General features: G+C 35.6%; 1 protein-coding gene across 2 annotated transcripts in view; it reads left to right on the forward strand.

Annotated features, from left to right (window-relative positions):
* The first annotated feature begins 2,122 nt into the window (after positions 1–2,122).
* LOC107665327 (DBH-like monooxygenase protein 1 homolog) overlaps positions 2,123–17,486 on the forward strand; it is a 25,062-nt gene continuing 9,698 nt past the window's right edge. Inside the window, exons 1-10 of one of the 2 annotated variants that reach the window (XM_016456155.1) lie at positions 2,123–2,570; positions 4,257–4,403; positions 4,700–4,867; positions 5,311–5,394; positions 12,666–12,845; positions 12,938–13,040; positions 13,292–13,458; positions 14,320–14,511; positions 15,378–15,437; positions 16,381–16,523. In XM_016456155.1, the coding sequence (XP_016311641.1) occupies positions 2,301–2,570; positions 4,257–4,403; positions 4,700–4,867; positions 5,311–5,394; positions 12,666–12,845; positions 12,938–13,040; positions 13,292–13,458; positions 14,320–14,511; positions 15,378–15,437; positions 16,381–16,523 (1,514 nt within the window). In that variant the 5' untranslated portion in view covers positions 2,123–2,300. The remainder of the gene's footprint in view (positions 2,571–4,256; positions 4,404–4,699; positions 4,868–5,310; positions 5,395–12,665; positions 12,846–12,937; positions 13,041–13,291; positions 13,459–14,319; positions 14,512–15,377; positions 15,438–16,380; positions 16,524–17,486) is intronic. The other variant, XM_016456156.1, reaches the window with a different exon arrangement.

A 17,486-nucleotide genomic window follows, 5' to 3' on the forward strand; every position in this document is an offset into this window, starting at 1 on the left:
CGGTGCGAAAGGCCCTAATCTTTTTTTTTTTTTTCATAACTTGGAAAATCCAGAAGTATTTAGGAGCCTAATGTCTTTGCACCTTACAAACAAAGATGATCATTTAAATTAAGAACATCGCTCATCTCTATGTCGCTATCATACATAGAACCTGCTTGCCAAAACTTGCGAAACTTGATTTACTTGTGCACCTTCTACTCACACAAAAAAAAACACATGGTACAGTAATTAAGATTCATTAAAATGAGTCACTGTTTCCAAAGTGATATGTAAAGCATAGAATCTCACTGGATGCTTGAAGCCGTCATTCTCAACCGTTTTGACTCCAAGGCAGCAACTGTCCACAACAATATTGAAGCTCCCATGACTTTTTTCAGTTGTTTGGATTTACTGGCTAAGGGATGTATATATATATATATATATATATATTCAATGAAATATTTAGAGCTTAATGTATCCATTATAAAAATGCCCATCGAGATATTGGAGTTTAATTTCATGATTTATCCAGGTCTAGAAATTACACTTTTAAAATTATTCTTTCTCATGTTTATTTTTTTCTCTGAACAGCAGGTATCCTTCTTCAAGGAAACAAAAAAACATTTAAAGGAATTAAAAAGTCAATTAAAATAGACATCTTGATTTTTAATACTTTTTGGCAGATTTAATGCCTGTTGAGGTCCCCCTTGGATCTTGTGGTCCCCTTGGAAATTTGCTGAGGCCCCTAGGTGGTCCCCGGCCCCCTGGTTGAGATCCACTGCAGTAGAGGTCATCCAGGTATTGTTCTCATACTATGTTATAAATACTGTACAGGCTGACATCCTGCTCATTTGAAGTAGGCCTATCTCTTTTTGCATACTATATACAGTGTTGGGCAAGTTACTTCCAACATGTAATACATTATATATTACTTATTACTGCCTTTTGAAAGTAATTTGTTACATTACAATATTACTGTCTCTGAATTGTAATGCGTTACACTACTTTTGTGTTATTTTTGAGTTACTTTCACTTTCAAGCACAAACCGCAATTACATTCAGAAATAGGCTAATAGCGGTAAATAAAGCGGAATGTTATAGGCCCTAATGAACAAGCAATAAACACAATAGCAAGCCTATGGGCTATTTTAGTTCTCCTCACTCCACAAATCCTTTAAATGTATCTGTAGCCCATTCAGAACAAAACAAGAATGAAAAATATAAATTGCTAAACAAGCCAAAACGAATTCATTTAAAGCGAAATTGAAAGCAAACGCCTTTGTTCTCACGCAGTCTACCTCTATCATTCGGCACAAATCCATGTTTCTATATTCGCGATGTATTTGAATGCTAAACTATTATTTACTATGTAAACCATGCTTTTACTTAACGCGCTTTCCGCAAAACAAAACAAAAATCACACTCTTCACATGACCAAATATGTGCTTGTACCGAGCTCAGGCTGGACGACACGGATTGTATGGACGATTTTAATTACCAGTGTATCTATATTTGGTTGACTGTATTTTATTCTGATAATGAACGGCTGCAACGTTTGCAATGTTGTATGTTGGTGAGCGTGATTTCACCAAGTAGCTACAACATGTTCCTGGAACATCATTCCAATCAACCAATCAGAATTGAGAGATAACTTTTCGGAAAATGACAGTTTTAGGCTTACAATCAGGATTAGGTGCTTATACACCCTTGTTAATGAGCTACCATTTCCCTCTGATTTTAGGAATAAATTATGGGTAAGGTTAGGTTTAGGGGTAGGGATTGGGTTAAGTCTGTATATAGATAAGCTTAAGGCTACATTTTCACTTAGGCTACTCATGAAGAAATTAATTATGTTATTAATTGTTATAATTAAAGTTTGTGGTACGTATAACAGAGCAAAATAAAACTGCTCAGCGAAACAGGATTTTATCTAAACAACGTTTGGATCACCAGCATTCAATTGGTTCTTCATCTTGTACTTTAAATACGATACATTACAGGTTTAACAGTGTATTGTAATCACGCCGTTGAATATAATGACTGTACGGCAGCTGCTTGATAATAACGTGAGCGTTCTTTTGTCGCGTCGCGCGCTCGTAGACGCGGTGTGCAGCTCTACATGTCTTTCCACATCAAAGGGAAATCACACAAGTTCCAACAGTTCAGCGGTGGGAGGCTGCCAGCGCTTGAAAGGATCATTCTCCTCCAATGCACCAAAGCAAACAAACACTCTTGCCCTCGGAAGTTGCATTTCCATAAACCGCTCTATGGATAAAAAGCGTCCTTGAGTGCCGTCGGTGTTGTTTGCGATTAAGCTCGATATGTCTGAAAATCAGCCTCTTTACGCTCTAGTTTTCTTAACTTCACTCTTCAGCTCGGCATGCTCACAGGGGACACGATTCGTTCATTCAGCTGCCCTAGATGCGGATGGGAGATACAACATTAAGTGGGGGTTTGACGAGTCCACGATAACTTTTGAAGTAGAAGTGGAAACGAGGGGATATATAGGATTCGGTTTGTCACCGACCGGTGCGATGTCCTCGTCTGATATCGTGATAGGTGGTGTGCTCAAAGGAAGTCCATATCTGCTGGTAAGTGTGCACACACCTTTTAGGTTTGAATGCAAATCACGTTCAATACTGCTTACACAGTTAGAGAACGCTGACTCACAATTTAAAATTTGTCTGCTGCATTTGATTTCTGCAAATGATGTGCTGGATTGATTTTTATCGTTTCTGTTTGAAGTACTGAAATGATTCAAGTCATTTGACTCTTATTTATTTTTCTAACAAAACTAGTTTGGGATGGATCTATGATGAATACTTGTAATAAAATAAAATTAACAACATGTTTGCTTCCATCCAATTAATTTCTACAACAATAATAGGTAAAAATAAATAAATAAAACTTTTTTTCCTATCCCATAGTCACACTGTGCATTCATCAGGAAACAACACAGCTCACACTTCACAGGCATTTGCATAATTACTCAATTACTTACTTACAGCCATGCATTGTCATATGGGCAACACACAGCAATTTAAACTTTACAATTAGACATAAATCCCAAAACATGAAAATGAATTTGCACTCATTTGGATCACAAAACATCTATATTGATTGTGGTTGCAAAACTATATTGTTTATATATTGATATAATTTGTCATTATTACTTGACTTTCATCATTTTTTTTTTACAGTAAACATGCTATGATCATAGAGTTTATTCTAAAATTATGTTTTTCAAGAGTGTGAGCAACATTAAAGGGTTAGTTCACCCAAACATTTAAATTAGCCCATAAATTACTCACCCTGAAGTCATCCTAGGTGTATATGACTTTCTTCTTTCAGACGAATCCAGTCGGAGTTATATTAAAAATTGTCTTTGATCTTTCAAGCTCTATCGTTGTACTGAATATGGATATTTTTCTTAAAAAAACGCATCGATTCGCTACAGGAGGCCTTTGTTCACCCCCCTTTTTATTTCACGTCATTTGAACCGAAGCACTGCAACACCCGCTGAGTACAACGATAGAGCTTGAAAGATCAAAGACAATTTTTAATATAACTCCGACTGGATTCGTCTGAAAGAAGAAAGTCATATACACCTAGGATGACTTCAGGGTGAGTAATTTATGGGCTAATTTAAATGTTTGGGTGAACTAACCCTTTAAAGACCACTGTCGAACATTTAAATCTGCAGTGATAGCTTTTTGTGTCCTGAAATCTATTGCAATGAGATCATCCACTGACCCAATGACCTGACTACAATCAGCTTCCCTGTTGTGACCTGGATTTTATTCAGACAGTACTCAAATAAACACTACTGTTTCAAATGCAAGCAGGTCGATATTTAAATACATCCACACCTGCTGTCCATATTCTCTGCACATTATAATCTCCATCCAGCTGTAAACTGTATGATGTATACAATAGAAGTTTATGATTAGTTTTCAGCACAGCACTGTTCATCAGCATTGTGTAATGAAGGCTCATTTATATCGATACATTTCTGTTTTAGTTTTGTAGGCATGAGTCATGACATGTTTTGTTCCAAAACATATTCACACTTGTGTCTGAATGTATTGGGGAAAAAAATAGGACATTTGCCAGTGCAGTTAACCAAACATTTAGATCAAAGGTTATCAAATGTGACCACATGCACATGCATTTATTCACACAGTCCAATGCTCCATAAAAATACCTTCTTTTCTGATTCAGACTCAAAATGTTCAAACCTGAGATAAATTAACTTCGTTCCTCCTCATTCTGCTCAGGACTACTATACAGACTCAAATAGAAAGGTCCATAAAGATGCGCTGCAGAGCTATCAGCTGCTGTACGGCAGAGAGAATGACACACATACTGTCCTGGCTTTCAGCAGAAACCTCCAGACCTGTGATGACAATGACAAAGTCATTACGGTAGGTTTACCTGCCTGCATCATTACATCTGGCTCCAAAAGTCTAAAAGAAACATCAGCGGCAAGGTTTCTTTATCCAGTTTTTTGGAGCATGCACAAAACCAAAGCTTTTTAACTGGACTCTCGGTTGTAATTATAGTTTCAGCACTTGGCCTTTTGTTCGGGGGGAAACAATAGTACAGTGTTTTATTAAGGAGTTAAATAAACTCACTTCCCTAAAATGTTGTCAAATTATTACTTATATAAGAAGTCTCTTGCACTTAAGTCTACAATTACCCATAATTTGTTACTCTGCAGGGCAGTACAGTGAGAGTGATCTGGGCGTTCCATGCGGAGGACGTGGGACTGTCAGGACCAGTCTACCATGGGACGAACAGAGGCAGAAAGAGTCTGCGATTACTCAACCCTGGAACCAGCTCCAGCATCCCAGCAGGAACAGCTTTCTTTGACCTTCAAAACAAGGAGGTGAGGAAAGTTCATTCAGCAGACTGCTGGAGTGTTTGATGAGCTAGGAGTGACAGAGAACTTATTAGCCCTAGGCACTGTTATACCTACTGTTTCATCTATTTTTTGCATGCTTAGGAATCAAGGTCCTTGGTTACATATGAATCCTTTTTAAATACAGACCCTTTTACTTCCTGATTGGGTATTTTGAATGAAAACAAGGCCCCTTTTATGCCTGTGGGATACTGCCAAACACCAGATTTTATAAGAGTGTACATATTTACAACCACATAACAAATACTCAGCATTGAATAGGAAAAAAAACAGGAAATTGGATTAATAAAATGCCCACGCTCTCCAGTCCACAATGGAATACTTCTGCTTGTCGCTGACTGCTACATTTAACTGTTTTGTGACTGATGCAAACCTTTTATCCAAAACTTTAACATATTCAAATATTGTAGGTTCCTGTACCTCATAAGGATACAACATACTGGTGTCAGATCCTTAAATTTCCAGAGCTGAAGAAGAAACATCATATAATCAGAGTGAGTAAAAAAAAAAACTCTTTAAATTTTAAAGCATGCCAATCTTAATCAAATCATAAAGTTTAAAAACATTTACATTCATTCAAGCCATGATATACAGTAACTATTATTCCAGAGATGCATGCTTAAGAAATTGCAGGCTTGCATATTGCCAATTAAACGCTCCCTGTTGTGAAGTACCTTCTACCATCTCAGTTCACTTCTTCCGTACTTACATTTATGGGCTTTCATGAAGCTTGTGCATTTTCCTCTGTCTACAGTTTTAAACAGATTCTTGTCAATCGAGTACTGTAATTAATTGATATAATCTTTATCAAATGTACATACCAAGAAAATGTAGATAAGACTAGATTATCACAGTGTTGGGGCAGCTACTGACTGTAGCTTGCCAAGCTACAAGATAATCACAGTTTAAAGCAGTTCAACTTCAGTCAAGCTTATGTTTTAGCTAAAGGTCGCTAGCTACACTAAAATATATATTTGCTGATACAATAACAATAATTTACATAACTAAATCAGAAAGATAGTACAGCAACTCGAATTAGGGAATCATTTTTGTGAATCTGTTCATTTCTGGATGAACAGATTCCATCAAATGTTTTTCCGATGCAACATATGTGAAGGAGGACCACTGCGAAACTAATTCACAAGAATTAATCAAACTTTACAATGCATCTGTCAGATGTATGTGGGTCAAAGACAATAAGATGTCCGCATCAAAAGAAATTTACAAAAGTGATTTTATGTCCATAGAAAGCACATTAAATGTAAGTAAAGTGTCTACTTTTAAGGTTTCAAATAAGTTTTTGGAGAATAAAATGTCAAAATTTGGTTGAAATAATGTTACATTGTCATTCAGTGTAACACAATATTTATGTAAAAATTCAAACAACATGCTTATTCTGACGTGTACTTAAAATATATAAAAGAATAAGGGAGCATATTAAATTTAATTGTGTTTTAAATGAGTAAAAAATTCTTACTGACAAATGGGCAAAACCTAGGATAGTGGCAAATTTTAAAAATGTAAAATTACAACTAATTAGTATTTGGGGTGAAAGTAATTAGTCTTTTAATATGTCATAAATTGATTTTTGTTGTAAATATGCCTGACAAGATACACTGAATGACATTTTAGTGGGTCTCTTCTGTAAATCAGGGAAAAATGTATGATATGTATTTTTTGCTCAGAAAAACAAAAACAAAATTGCAATTAAATTAAACAGAATTATTTTTATTTTTTGGGGGGAAAAACAACAACAATTTAAAGCAGTATTACACTTATTGTTTTTATGCTTAAACACTTTTTCGTCTTTGACCCATGTTCTGTTTTGGTTTTGTTCTAGTTTTCCTTGTTTGACCTTGTTTCCTTTGTTCCTATTTTCCTGCCACTAGTTTGTTATCTTAGTTACTCATTCATTTGATTAGTGTCTGCACCTGTTTGATTGGTTTGTTTCAGTGTATTTAAGCCCTGTGTTTTCTTCTGTTCCTTGTCAGTTCTCGTTACGTGTAACCTGGTCGTTCTGTTCAGTTCCTGTTTCCAGGAGTTTGTGTATATTAAACAAATTGCTTTATTTGAGAATGAATCAGATCCAACTCTGTGATCTTAACAGATTTAATCAGTGTCAGTGTGAATGCTGAACGCAGTTTTGGTAAGCGTGTTTGATTATTCTTTCAGCATTTAATAGCAACAGAAGCTGTTATGAAAAATGCTGAACTACTTTCATTTCAAAACATGGCATGTTTTACCTCATATTGGTTGTTTTTACATAGTTTATTTTGCTATAGTATCTTGTCACCTGCGTCGGTTTAGATCTCTTTCTGTCTCTCTCTCTCAGCTTCTTTTTTTGTCTCACCTGCTTATTATTGTCTTTTGCAGCTGCTATTTGTAGATCAGACATGTTACTGAAATTATACTATCTGACCCAGATAAAAGAGTCTTCCCATAACTAAGCTTTTGAAGTTTTCTTAATTAGAGTCAGAATAGCTACTTTAATCATATGATAAAATGCTACATTAAGCATCATCCTTTCAGGCTAATTTTTCAGATGCACTAACCTTTAATTTAATTTAATAGTTGTTGTCACCATTTTGTGCCCATGTAAAATTCAGGAAAGACAGGCATGCATTCATCTCCATGAATTCATAACTATGGCTACAGCTCCACTTTTTTAGCGAAAAGATAAGTGCTGAACATGCAGAAGTGAGCAGTTCACAGTATGAATGTAACCCATTTAGTTTGCTGCAGTGTTCAGTATGTAATGCGCCGGATACAAAGACTCTACAGCGAATAGACTTGTGCGTAGTCTGTGTTTCACACGATGATGAAACATACAGACAAGTGCACACTTACACGTTCTCACATTCACTAAATGCATGTAGTCTTTAATTGTGGCCTAAATATTGCTTGGGTACATTTAAATGGACCATGATTGAGTTATTACATTTAGCCTCCATTTAATCTGTCATTAACATAAACTGAACACAAATCAGTTGAAACCAACAAGTGAATAATTATTGTGACCCCTCTTCGCCCTCTTTTTCTGTCCTCTCTGCATACAGTAGCCTGGTATTCGGAAAGCTCCAGGCTGTTAGTCAGATGCCAGCAGCTGCCCCATAACCACAGCAGTGTCTGGATGTTTTCTGCTCTGTTCCCACTCAGTTTCATGGCGCAGATGTTGAATTGTCAAACAGAAGCAGATTTTCCAGACACTGCTCTCACTGTCTATATTCAGGCCATATTGTCACTGTCCTTATTCAGTCAACCTCATGCTATGTGATGCCAGAAGAGGCTGCCTGGGTGTACTTTATACAGTATGGTGCTACTAAGATCCACAAATTTGGTGTAGGATTTACTTTAGAACAGTTTTTACTCAGAAATGGCTAGTAAACTAAGCATAAAGGCTTGTAAAATGTGCTCTAATAATCATTGTAAAAAAAATAAATAAATTCCAGTCTACTTTATTTGCTTTGGCATATTACAGATGATTTACTAAGAATAAATGCATAAATAGCCTCGTGCAAATATGCACATGCGTATTTTTAAATCGGGTTGTGCTAGTGGTAATTGTCACAAATGTTTGTCATCCAGCTCATTTTCTGGGCTGTGATGAGCAATTTACCAGAATACCCCAGTGCGACATTTCTGAATGATTCAGAATGAGATGACTTCTCAGTGACAAAACACACAAAATGTTATTACTTTTATAGCATCCTTTTGATTAACATCAATACAGCCATGTGCAAGAAATCATAATGTTTGATGTTTTACAGTATAATGACAACATTAGCATTATATGAATCGAAAGATCTGAATCTGTGATAGAATAAAATGTCAAAATTTGGTTGAAATAATGTTACATTGTCATTCAGTGTAACACAATATTTATGTAAAAATTCAAACAACATGCTTATTCTGACGTGTACATATTAAAATATATAAAAGAATAAGGGAGCATATAAAATTTTATTGTGTTTTAAATGAGTAAAAAATTCTTACTGACAATTGGGCAAAACCTAGGATAGTGGCAAATTTTAAAAATGTAAAATTACAACTAATTAGTATTTGGGGTGAAAGTAATTAGTCTTTTAATATGTCATAAATTGATTTTTGTTGTAAATATGCCTGACAAGATACACTGAATGACATTTTAGTGGGTCTCTTCTGTAAATCAGGGAAAAATGTATGATATGTATTTTTTGCTCAGAAAAACAAAAACAAAATTGCAATTAAATTAAACAGAATTATTTTTATTTTTTGGGGGGAAAAACAACAACAATTTAAAGCAGTATTACACTTATTGTTTTTATGCTTAAACACTTTTTCGTCTTTGACCCATGTTCTGTTTTGGTTTTGTTCTAGTTTTCCTTGTTTGACCTTGTTTCCTTTGTTCCTATTTTCCTGCCACTAGTTTGTTATCTTAGTTACTCATTCATTTGATTAGTGTCTGCACCTGTTTGATTGGTTTGTTTCAGTGTATTTAAGCCCTGTGTTTTCTTCTGTTCCTTGTCAGTTCTCGTTACGTGTAACCTGGTCGTTCTGTTCAGTTCCTGTTTCCAGGAGTTTGTGTATATTAAACAAATTGCTTTATTTGAGAATGAATCAGATCCAACTCTGTGATCTTAACAGATTTAATCAGTGTCAGTGTGAATGCTGAACGCAGTTTTGGTAAGCGTGTTTGATTATTCTTTCAGCATTTAATAGCAACAGAAGCTGTTATGAAAAATGCTGAACTACTTTCATTTCAAAACATGGCATGTTTTACCTCATATTGGTTGTTTTTACATAGTTTATTTTGCTATAGTATCTTGTCACCTGCGTCGGTTTAGATCTCTTTCTGTCTCTCTCTCTCAGCTTCTTTTTTTGTCTCACCTGCTTATTATTGTCTTTTGCAGCTGCTATTTGTAGATCAGACATGTTACTGAAATTATACTATCTGACCCAGATAAAAGAGTCTTCCCATAACTAAGCTTTTGAAGTTTTCTTAATTAGAGTCAGAATAGCTACTTTAATCATATGATAAAATGCTACATTAAGCATCATCCTTTCAGGCTAATTTTTCAGATGCACTAACCTTTAATTTAATTTAATAGTTGTTGTCACCATTTTGTGCCCATGTAAAATTCAGGAAAGACAGGCATGCATTCATCTCCATGAATTCATAACTATGGCTACAGCTCCACTTTTTTAGCGAAAAGATAAGTGCTGAACATGCAGAAGTGAGCAGTTCACAGTATGAATGTAACCCATTTAGTTTGCTGCAGTGTTCAGTATGTAATGCGCCGGATACAAAGACTCTACAGCGAATAGACTTGTGCGTAGTCTGTGTTTCACACGATGATGAAACATACAGACAAGTGCACACTTACACGTTCTCACATTCACTAAATGCATGTAGTCTTTAATTGTGGCCTAAATATTGCTTGGGTACATTTAAATGGACCATGATTGAGTTATTACATTTAGCCTCCATTTAATCTGTCATTAACATAAACTGAACACAAATCAGTTGAAACCAACAAGTGAATAATTATTGTGACCCCTCTTCGCCCTCTTTTTCTGTCCTCTCTGCATACAGTAGCCTGGTATTCGGAAAGCTCCAGGCTGTTAGTCAGATGCCAGCAGCTGCCCCATAACCACAGCAGTGTCTGGATGTTTTCTGCTCTGTTCCCACTCAGTTTCATGGCGCAGATGTTGAATTGTCAAACAGAAGCAGATTTTCCAGACACTGCTCTCACTGTCTATATTCAGGCCATATTGTCACTGTCCTTATTCAGTCAACCTCATGCTATGTGATGCCAGAAGAGGCTGCCTGGGTGTACTTTATACAGTATGGTGCTACTAAGATCCACAAATTTGGTGTAGGATTTACTTTAGAACAGTTTTTACTCAGAAATGGCTAGTAAACTAAGCATAAAGGCTTGTAAAATGTGCTCTAATAATCATTGTAAAAAAAATAAATAAATTCCAGTCTACTTTATTTGCTTTGGCATATTACAGATGATTTACTAAGAATAAATGCATAAATAGCCTCGTGCAAATATGCACATGCGTATTTTTAAATCGGGTTGTGCTAGTGGTAATTGTCACAAATGTTTGTCATCCAGCTCATTTTCTGGGCTGTGATGAGCAATTTACCAGAATACCCCAGTGCGACATTTCTGAATGATTCAGAATGAGATGACTTCTCAGTGACAAAACACACAAAATGTTATTACTTTTATAGCATCCTTTTGATTAACATCAATACAGCCATGTGCAAGAAATCATAATGTTTGATGTTTTACAGTATAATGACAACATTAGCATTATATGAATCGAAAGATCTGAATCTGTGATGGTTTTAGATGGATGGATCAGACATGCTGTTATTGGTTACAAACAACAGAATGCTACTACACAATAAGCTAAATGTTCATTAGATTTTGTGGCTTCAAAACAAAATGGCTCCCAATGGGTAAAAAAGAGAAGGTGGGAGGGAAATAAAGGAATGTATGAATATTTATTCAGCCACTGTTTGGCCCAGGGTCCCACTGCTTCAGGCAGAGACCCCTGGAAGGGCAGGACACAGTAGGAAATGCTTTTATTTAGAATTCCAGTTCCGACAGAAGAAGCCCATTGTGAGAAGAAAAATAATTCTAAAATTCCCCACTTCCTATTCCAGAGATATCCAAGCTAGTTTTAGCTCAACAATCCACAAACACAGAGTTTTCTTGTAGAGGATCAAAATAGAGTGGTTTAAAAAGATAACCTACTTTTATCAAATCCTTATGGCTGATCCCTTTATCAAAGCTTGGAACAGTGTAGTGGAACGTGTTCTTGTATTGGATTAAATAACTTCTCAGATTCATTTAATTGCAACTAAAGCAATACTTTCACTATATTATATGCACTGCTGTACAAAAGTTTGGAATTAGGTATTTTAAGAAATTACAATTTTTAATAAGCAGGAAAACATTAAAACAAAAGTGACAGTAATAAATAAATTCAGTTTTGCCACCACAGGAATTAAAACAGATTACAAAAAGATAACAAATATTTTTAAATGTCATAATAATTCACAATAGTACTTTTTACTGTATTTTTGATCACATAAATTCATCATGGCTGAGTATGAGAGACTTCTTTCAAAAACATTTAAAAATCGTACAAACCCCAAGCTTTTGAATGGTTGTGTACATCAACTAAATATTAATCAGGGCTGGGTTAAATTCAGAATTTATGTAAGAATTTGTTGTTGAACTGGAATTTGAATTGGTGTAATCAAAAGACTTTTGATAAAATATAAACAATGGCATTAATAATTTGGACTAATTAAGTCCGTTCATTCTCTGATATGCAGATTACAAATTCAACACTGTCAAAATTTTGCCATATATTAATATAGCCATAAAAATAAATAATTTTACCAAACAGCAGCACAAAATGTTCAACACATAGTCTGACATATTTATTGACATTTATGATATAATTTTCAGATTCAATCTATAACTATATAAATGCACTAATAATAAACAAATACATTTCATAATCACTTAGTCCTTCATAATAAGGTTTTCTTTACTGCTAAGTTAAATTTAAGCAGTGTTACTATTTTACATATTTGAATTTAATACCCTTTTAATTCCTTAAATTCAAATTCAAACAATTCTGCATCCTATCTCAGTTCAAATTCGGAAATAGAATTGGAATAGAAAAGGCATTCTCAATTCAATTCTGAGAGCGCACAGCCCTGCTATTCATATTCCTCTCTGTTTGTTGTTGTTTTCAGATAGAGCCAATGATTCAGAAGGGTCATGGGAATCTGGTTCATCACATTCTGCTCTACCAGTGCGACAGCAATCTGAACAAGAGTGAGATCAACAGAGGACATGAATGCTACCATCCAAATATGCCAGACTCCTTCTTCACCTGTGAAACCGTCCTGTTCGCTTGGGCTATTGGGGGAGAGGTGGTCATTTCATATTCATTTCAAGTTCATATTCATTCTAATAATAAAAAGAGTTTCAGATATTGAATAGAAACTATTTTTATCCATTGTAGGGCTTCACCTACCCTCCACATGCTGGAATGTCTATAGGAACCTCAATAGACCCAGTCTATGTACAGATGGAGATTCACTTCGATAACCCATCTTTGCAAAGAGGTATTGTATGTTATGATACACTTCAACAGTTTAAAACCTGCCTCATTTGCTACCCTAAGTGACATAAGACATGACTAAGTCCTGTGACTTTTTGTGTCGTTTATTGTATTTTATGTGTCTGTGCATGAAGTGATCTGTAGTCTCCATGGTATATTACAGTGATTTTCAGCTACTAAATAATTAGTTTTTCTGTAAGGGTTGAGTCGTGAAGTTCAGAGCTGCTTCAGAGCTGGGTTTTGGTCTCACCACAGGTATAGTGGACAGTTCAGGCCTGCGTTTGTACTACAGCCCCAGCCTGAGGCGCTATGATGCTGGGGTCATCGAGACAGGAGTGTGGGTCAGTCTCTACCACATGCTGCCCCCAGGCATGCAGGATTATATTACAGAGGGACACTGCACACAGGAGTGTCTCCAAGAGGTGGGACCGCAAAAAATAAATAAATAAATAAAACCCAGGAATTATTGTGGTTACACTCCATTTACACTTTATACGTTCATATTTGAGACCTACACTACTACTGAAACATTTGAAATCACTATGAAAGAAATCAATACTCAGGATGCATTAAATTACAGTAAAGACTTATATTATTACAAATGGCTATTTATGTGAATAAACAATGTTCTAAAAGACTTTTATGCTCACCAAGACTGTGTTGATTTGATCAAAATAGATTAAAAATAGTATTATTGTTTAATGTTATTACAATTTAAAATAATAAAACATTTTAATATATTTATAATGTCATTTATTCCTATGATGGCAAAGCTGAATTTTCAGCAGCCATTACTCCAGTTTTCAGTGTCACATGGATTTTTTCAGAAATCATTCTAATATGCTGATTTGCTGCTGAAGTAACATTTCTTATTATTATCAATGTTGGAAACATTTGTGCTTTTTAATATTTCAGAGGAAACCATGATACAGTTTTTCAGGATTTTTGATGACAAACATTTATTTGAAATAGAAATATTTAGTATCATTATAAGTATAATTACAGTCACTTTTGATCAATTTAATGCATACTTGCTGAATAAAAGTATTAATTTATTTTATTTTTTATTTTTTTCAACTCCAAATGGTAGTGTAGAAAATGTAAATATTACAATAGTTATTTCAACAATTTTTTTACCAATCAAATCAAATTAAAACTATTAAGTTTCTTCAAAACGATACAAATGTCTTAGTAATTCCTAACTTTTGAATGCTAGTGCAAGTTTCTCAAAACCCAGACCCAGAAAATAATAAGAGTATAACATGTGTCTTTTTTCCTGCAAGTCATTAGACAGCGAGATGCACAGTGGAATTCATGTGTTTGCAGTTCTGCTCCATGCTCACCTGGCAGGACGGGCTATCAGAGCCAGACATTTCCGCCAGCAGGTCGAGCTCCAGCCACTAGCCTCAGATGATCAGTTTGATTTCAACTTCCAGGAGTTCCAGCCACTCAGCCAGGAGAGGATCATCCTGCCTGTCAGTCAGAGTCCATTTCAGTTTCATAATCTTCATTGCTCCATCTGAGGGTGAAATTGATGTTGCATTAATCATCAGATACAGTGAACCTCACAGTTTACGTTACTGATTTATGGAAAACCTAGAAATAGCAGGGAATTTCAAAATGGTGAATTCTAGGCCTGGAAAAGTCATGGAAAAATCAAATGGGCAAAAGGTGTGGCTGTCTGGGGGACATAAGTACAGTCTGTTCAATATGTCGTAGTGGTGTGTACCTGGGTGTCAATAGTGGTTAAACAATAAAATCTGTTCCCACAAATTTCCAGGCAATATAAGAACTCCAGAAATCATGGGTTATTAAATTTAGACATTTAGATATAAAGGCACAATATAGTGAACAAACTGTGCTTTATCCCTCGCAGTCTCATTTGGGTCAAATTAAATATGCCGTTTACTCTGACTAAAGTCTTTAGATTGTTTTCAGGGCTCTGAGTTTATAGCTGAGGGATTGGTAGTGTTTTAGCAGTAAAGAATAGAGCAATTACCATTATCTGCTCCAGTGTCTCAGCCATATCCAAGCACTTTGTATTACCTAAGAGTGGTGTAATAAATTCAACATGTAAAGAGCACACACTGTGCATCTGCAGGACTGGTGTCTGTTTAAAAGGGCCTACAGGCGAGAGGTGACTCATGTGTGAGTTGTGACTTGTTATCCTGTTCTGTTCTGTGATAACGATCAGTGAGGTTTTAACAGTTTATTCTCAAATAAGTTTCAATGGCCTATCTGTTTGGCAAGCACCCAACAGTGAGCATAATAGATAAGCAAATGGTTTTTGTAATTCACTTTTAATATCTGTGTGTTAACTGACATGTTTTTCTGTCACCAGGGAGATTCTCTAATCACTGAATGTAGATACAACACTAAAGGCAGAATGAACATGACCTGGGTAAGATTAAGGCTTATAAAGCCTTGTTTGCTTTTACTAACAACAATTATACAGATTCGTGTCATATTGTTTGGCTAGGTTTTCTTGTGAATTATACCAATTATAGAGTTATTCATGATAGAAATCCTGGTTAACAGCAAGCTTAGTCAAGCATAATAGAGCTGTTAGTGTTCAGTCATGATGTCCGGTTTGTAGGCCATTCTAGGGGCTAATTTAACAGTTTCCTTTGGGAATTTATAAAATTATTTTAAAATAGCATTTTTTTTTTATTTTCTCATTTTGTTTATCAACTTAGTTCACCCAAAAATGAAAAATCTGTCTTTATTTGCTCACCCTTAATGTAGTTCCAAACCTGAATGACTGACTTACTTTCTTCTGTTGAATATCTTAATATCACAGAAGAAAGACATACAGCTTTGGAACAACAATTCAAGACAAAATGTTCATTTCATAATTACAAATTAGCTCAAATATGAATTGTTAACCTGGTATGCCGTTTAAAAACTAAGAAACCCACTGCACAAGAATGCAAATTCTTTACAAACTGAACAGCTGAACAGAAACATGCCTTTGAATGGGGTCTGTGAAAGACTGCATGCTCTTGGCTAAATAATGTGCCTGCAAACAGCTGCAGGTCTGTGGAGATGGATCCAGCTGCAGTGAGCTGCACATTTCTGATAGGCTGAGCTGAGCTGCTTTTTCTCTGTAGACAGTCCACAATCTATAAACATCATGGCCAAATCACTGGTGTTTTGGATTCGTATTAGAGAGATCAAGATATATTTGCTGCTCTGTGCATGTCAGTTCAGTTTGCTCAGTACTGTGCAGTGTGCATAATTTGACACAGGCCTCTGGCTAGAACAGTGCTTCAGATGCATTATGTTGGTGTAGTATTTCAAGGTCTTGACCCTAGTAATGTGGATTTTTTTATTTTTTTATACAGGGAGGTCTTAGTACTCGGGATGAGATGTGTTTGTCATATCTGCTGTACTACCCCAGGGTTAACCTAGCCAGGTGTGAAAGTTTACCAGAAATCACCGGCCAGCTTAAATTCATTGGAGTCAAAGAGATCCAGGAGCCTGTTATGTAAGTCTGAGAAACCACTTCAGTGAAGAGGGTCTTTGTTAGTGGCAAATACACATATTAACCTCAAAGTGATGAATAAGTAGATGTTGCTGTAGTATGACTTCATTGTTTTATCTCAGTATTAATTATTATAATCCCTTTTATACCCAATTTTATATTATGTATGTGTTAAAGGTACTGTAAGTGATTTCATGCAAAGTCAGTCCAAAAATATACCAATTACCTGACAAATATGATTGTATTAATGGGATAGTTCACCCAAAAATGAAAATTCTTTCATTAATTACTCACCCTAATGTTGTTCCAATCCCCTAAGACTTTTGTTCATCTTCAGAACACACTTGAATATATTTTAAATTAAATTTGAGAGCTTTCTGTCCTTTCCTTGACAGCCTAATCAACTTCGAAGGCCCAGAAATGTAGTAAAAACATCATGGAAGTAGTCGATGTTACTCCAGTGGTTCAACTGTAATTTTCTAAAGCGACGGGAATGTTAGGCTGTCAAGGAAAGGACAGAAAGCTCTCAGATTTAATTTAAAATATCTTCAATTGTGTTCTGAGGATGAACAAAAGTCTTAGGGGATTGGAACTAGAGACCTGCACTCCCGCGGGAGGACCGCGGGACCCAACGCAACAGGGTGCGGTGCGGGACAACTCTTGATGGGCGAGTGCGGGTGGGAAGAGACTCGTGTGTGTGAGGGATGCGGGAGAATAAAATGATTTGCGGGACTCCCGCAAAATAGAAATTATCTAAACATAAAGTGTTTAAAACATATAAATTGTTATTTATCTGTTGCACAAAAGCAAAAAGAACAACTAATATTAACATTAAAATTATTGACATGTGCAAGCTAGGCATAGTTTCTATTTATAACACGTTTAAAAGGTTGCGCAATGTAGCCAATCACAGACTCAGCTGTTGATTTCTGGAACGCAATGGCCAATCAGAGGTGATTAAGTTAG

Source organism: Sinocyclocheilus anshuiensis, unplaced genomic scaffold (assembly GCF_001515605.1).
Source record: "Sinocyclocheilus anshuiensis isolate Anshui unplaced genomic scaffold, SAMN03320099.WGS_v1.1 scaffold199, whole genome shotgun sequence".
Taxonomy (NCBI): domain Eukaryota; kingdom Metazoa; phylum Chordata; class Actinopteri; order Cypriniformes; family Cyprinidae; genus Sinocyclocheilus; species Sinocyclocheilus anshuiensis.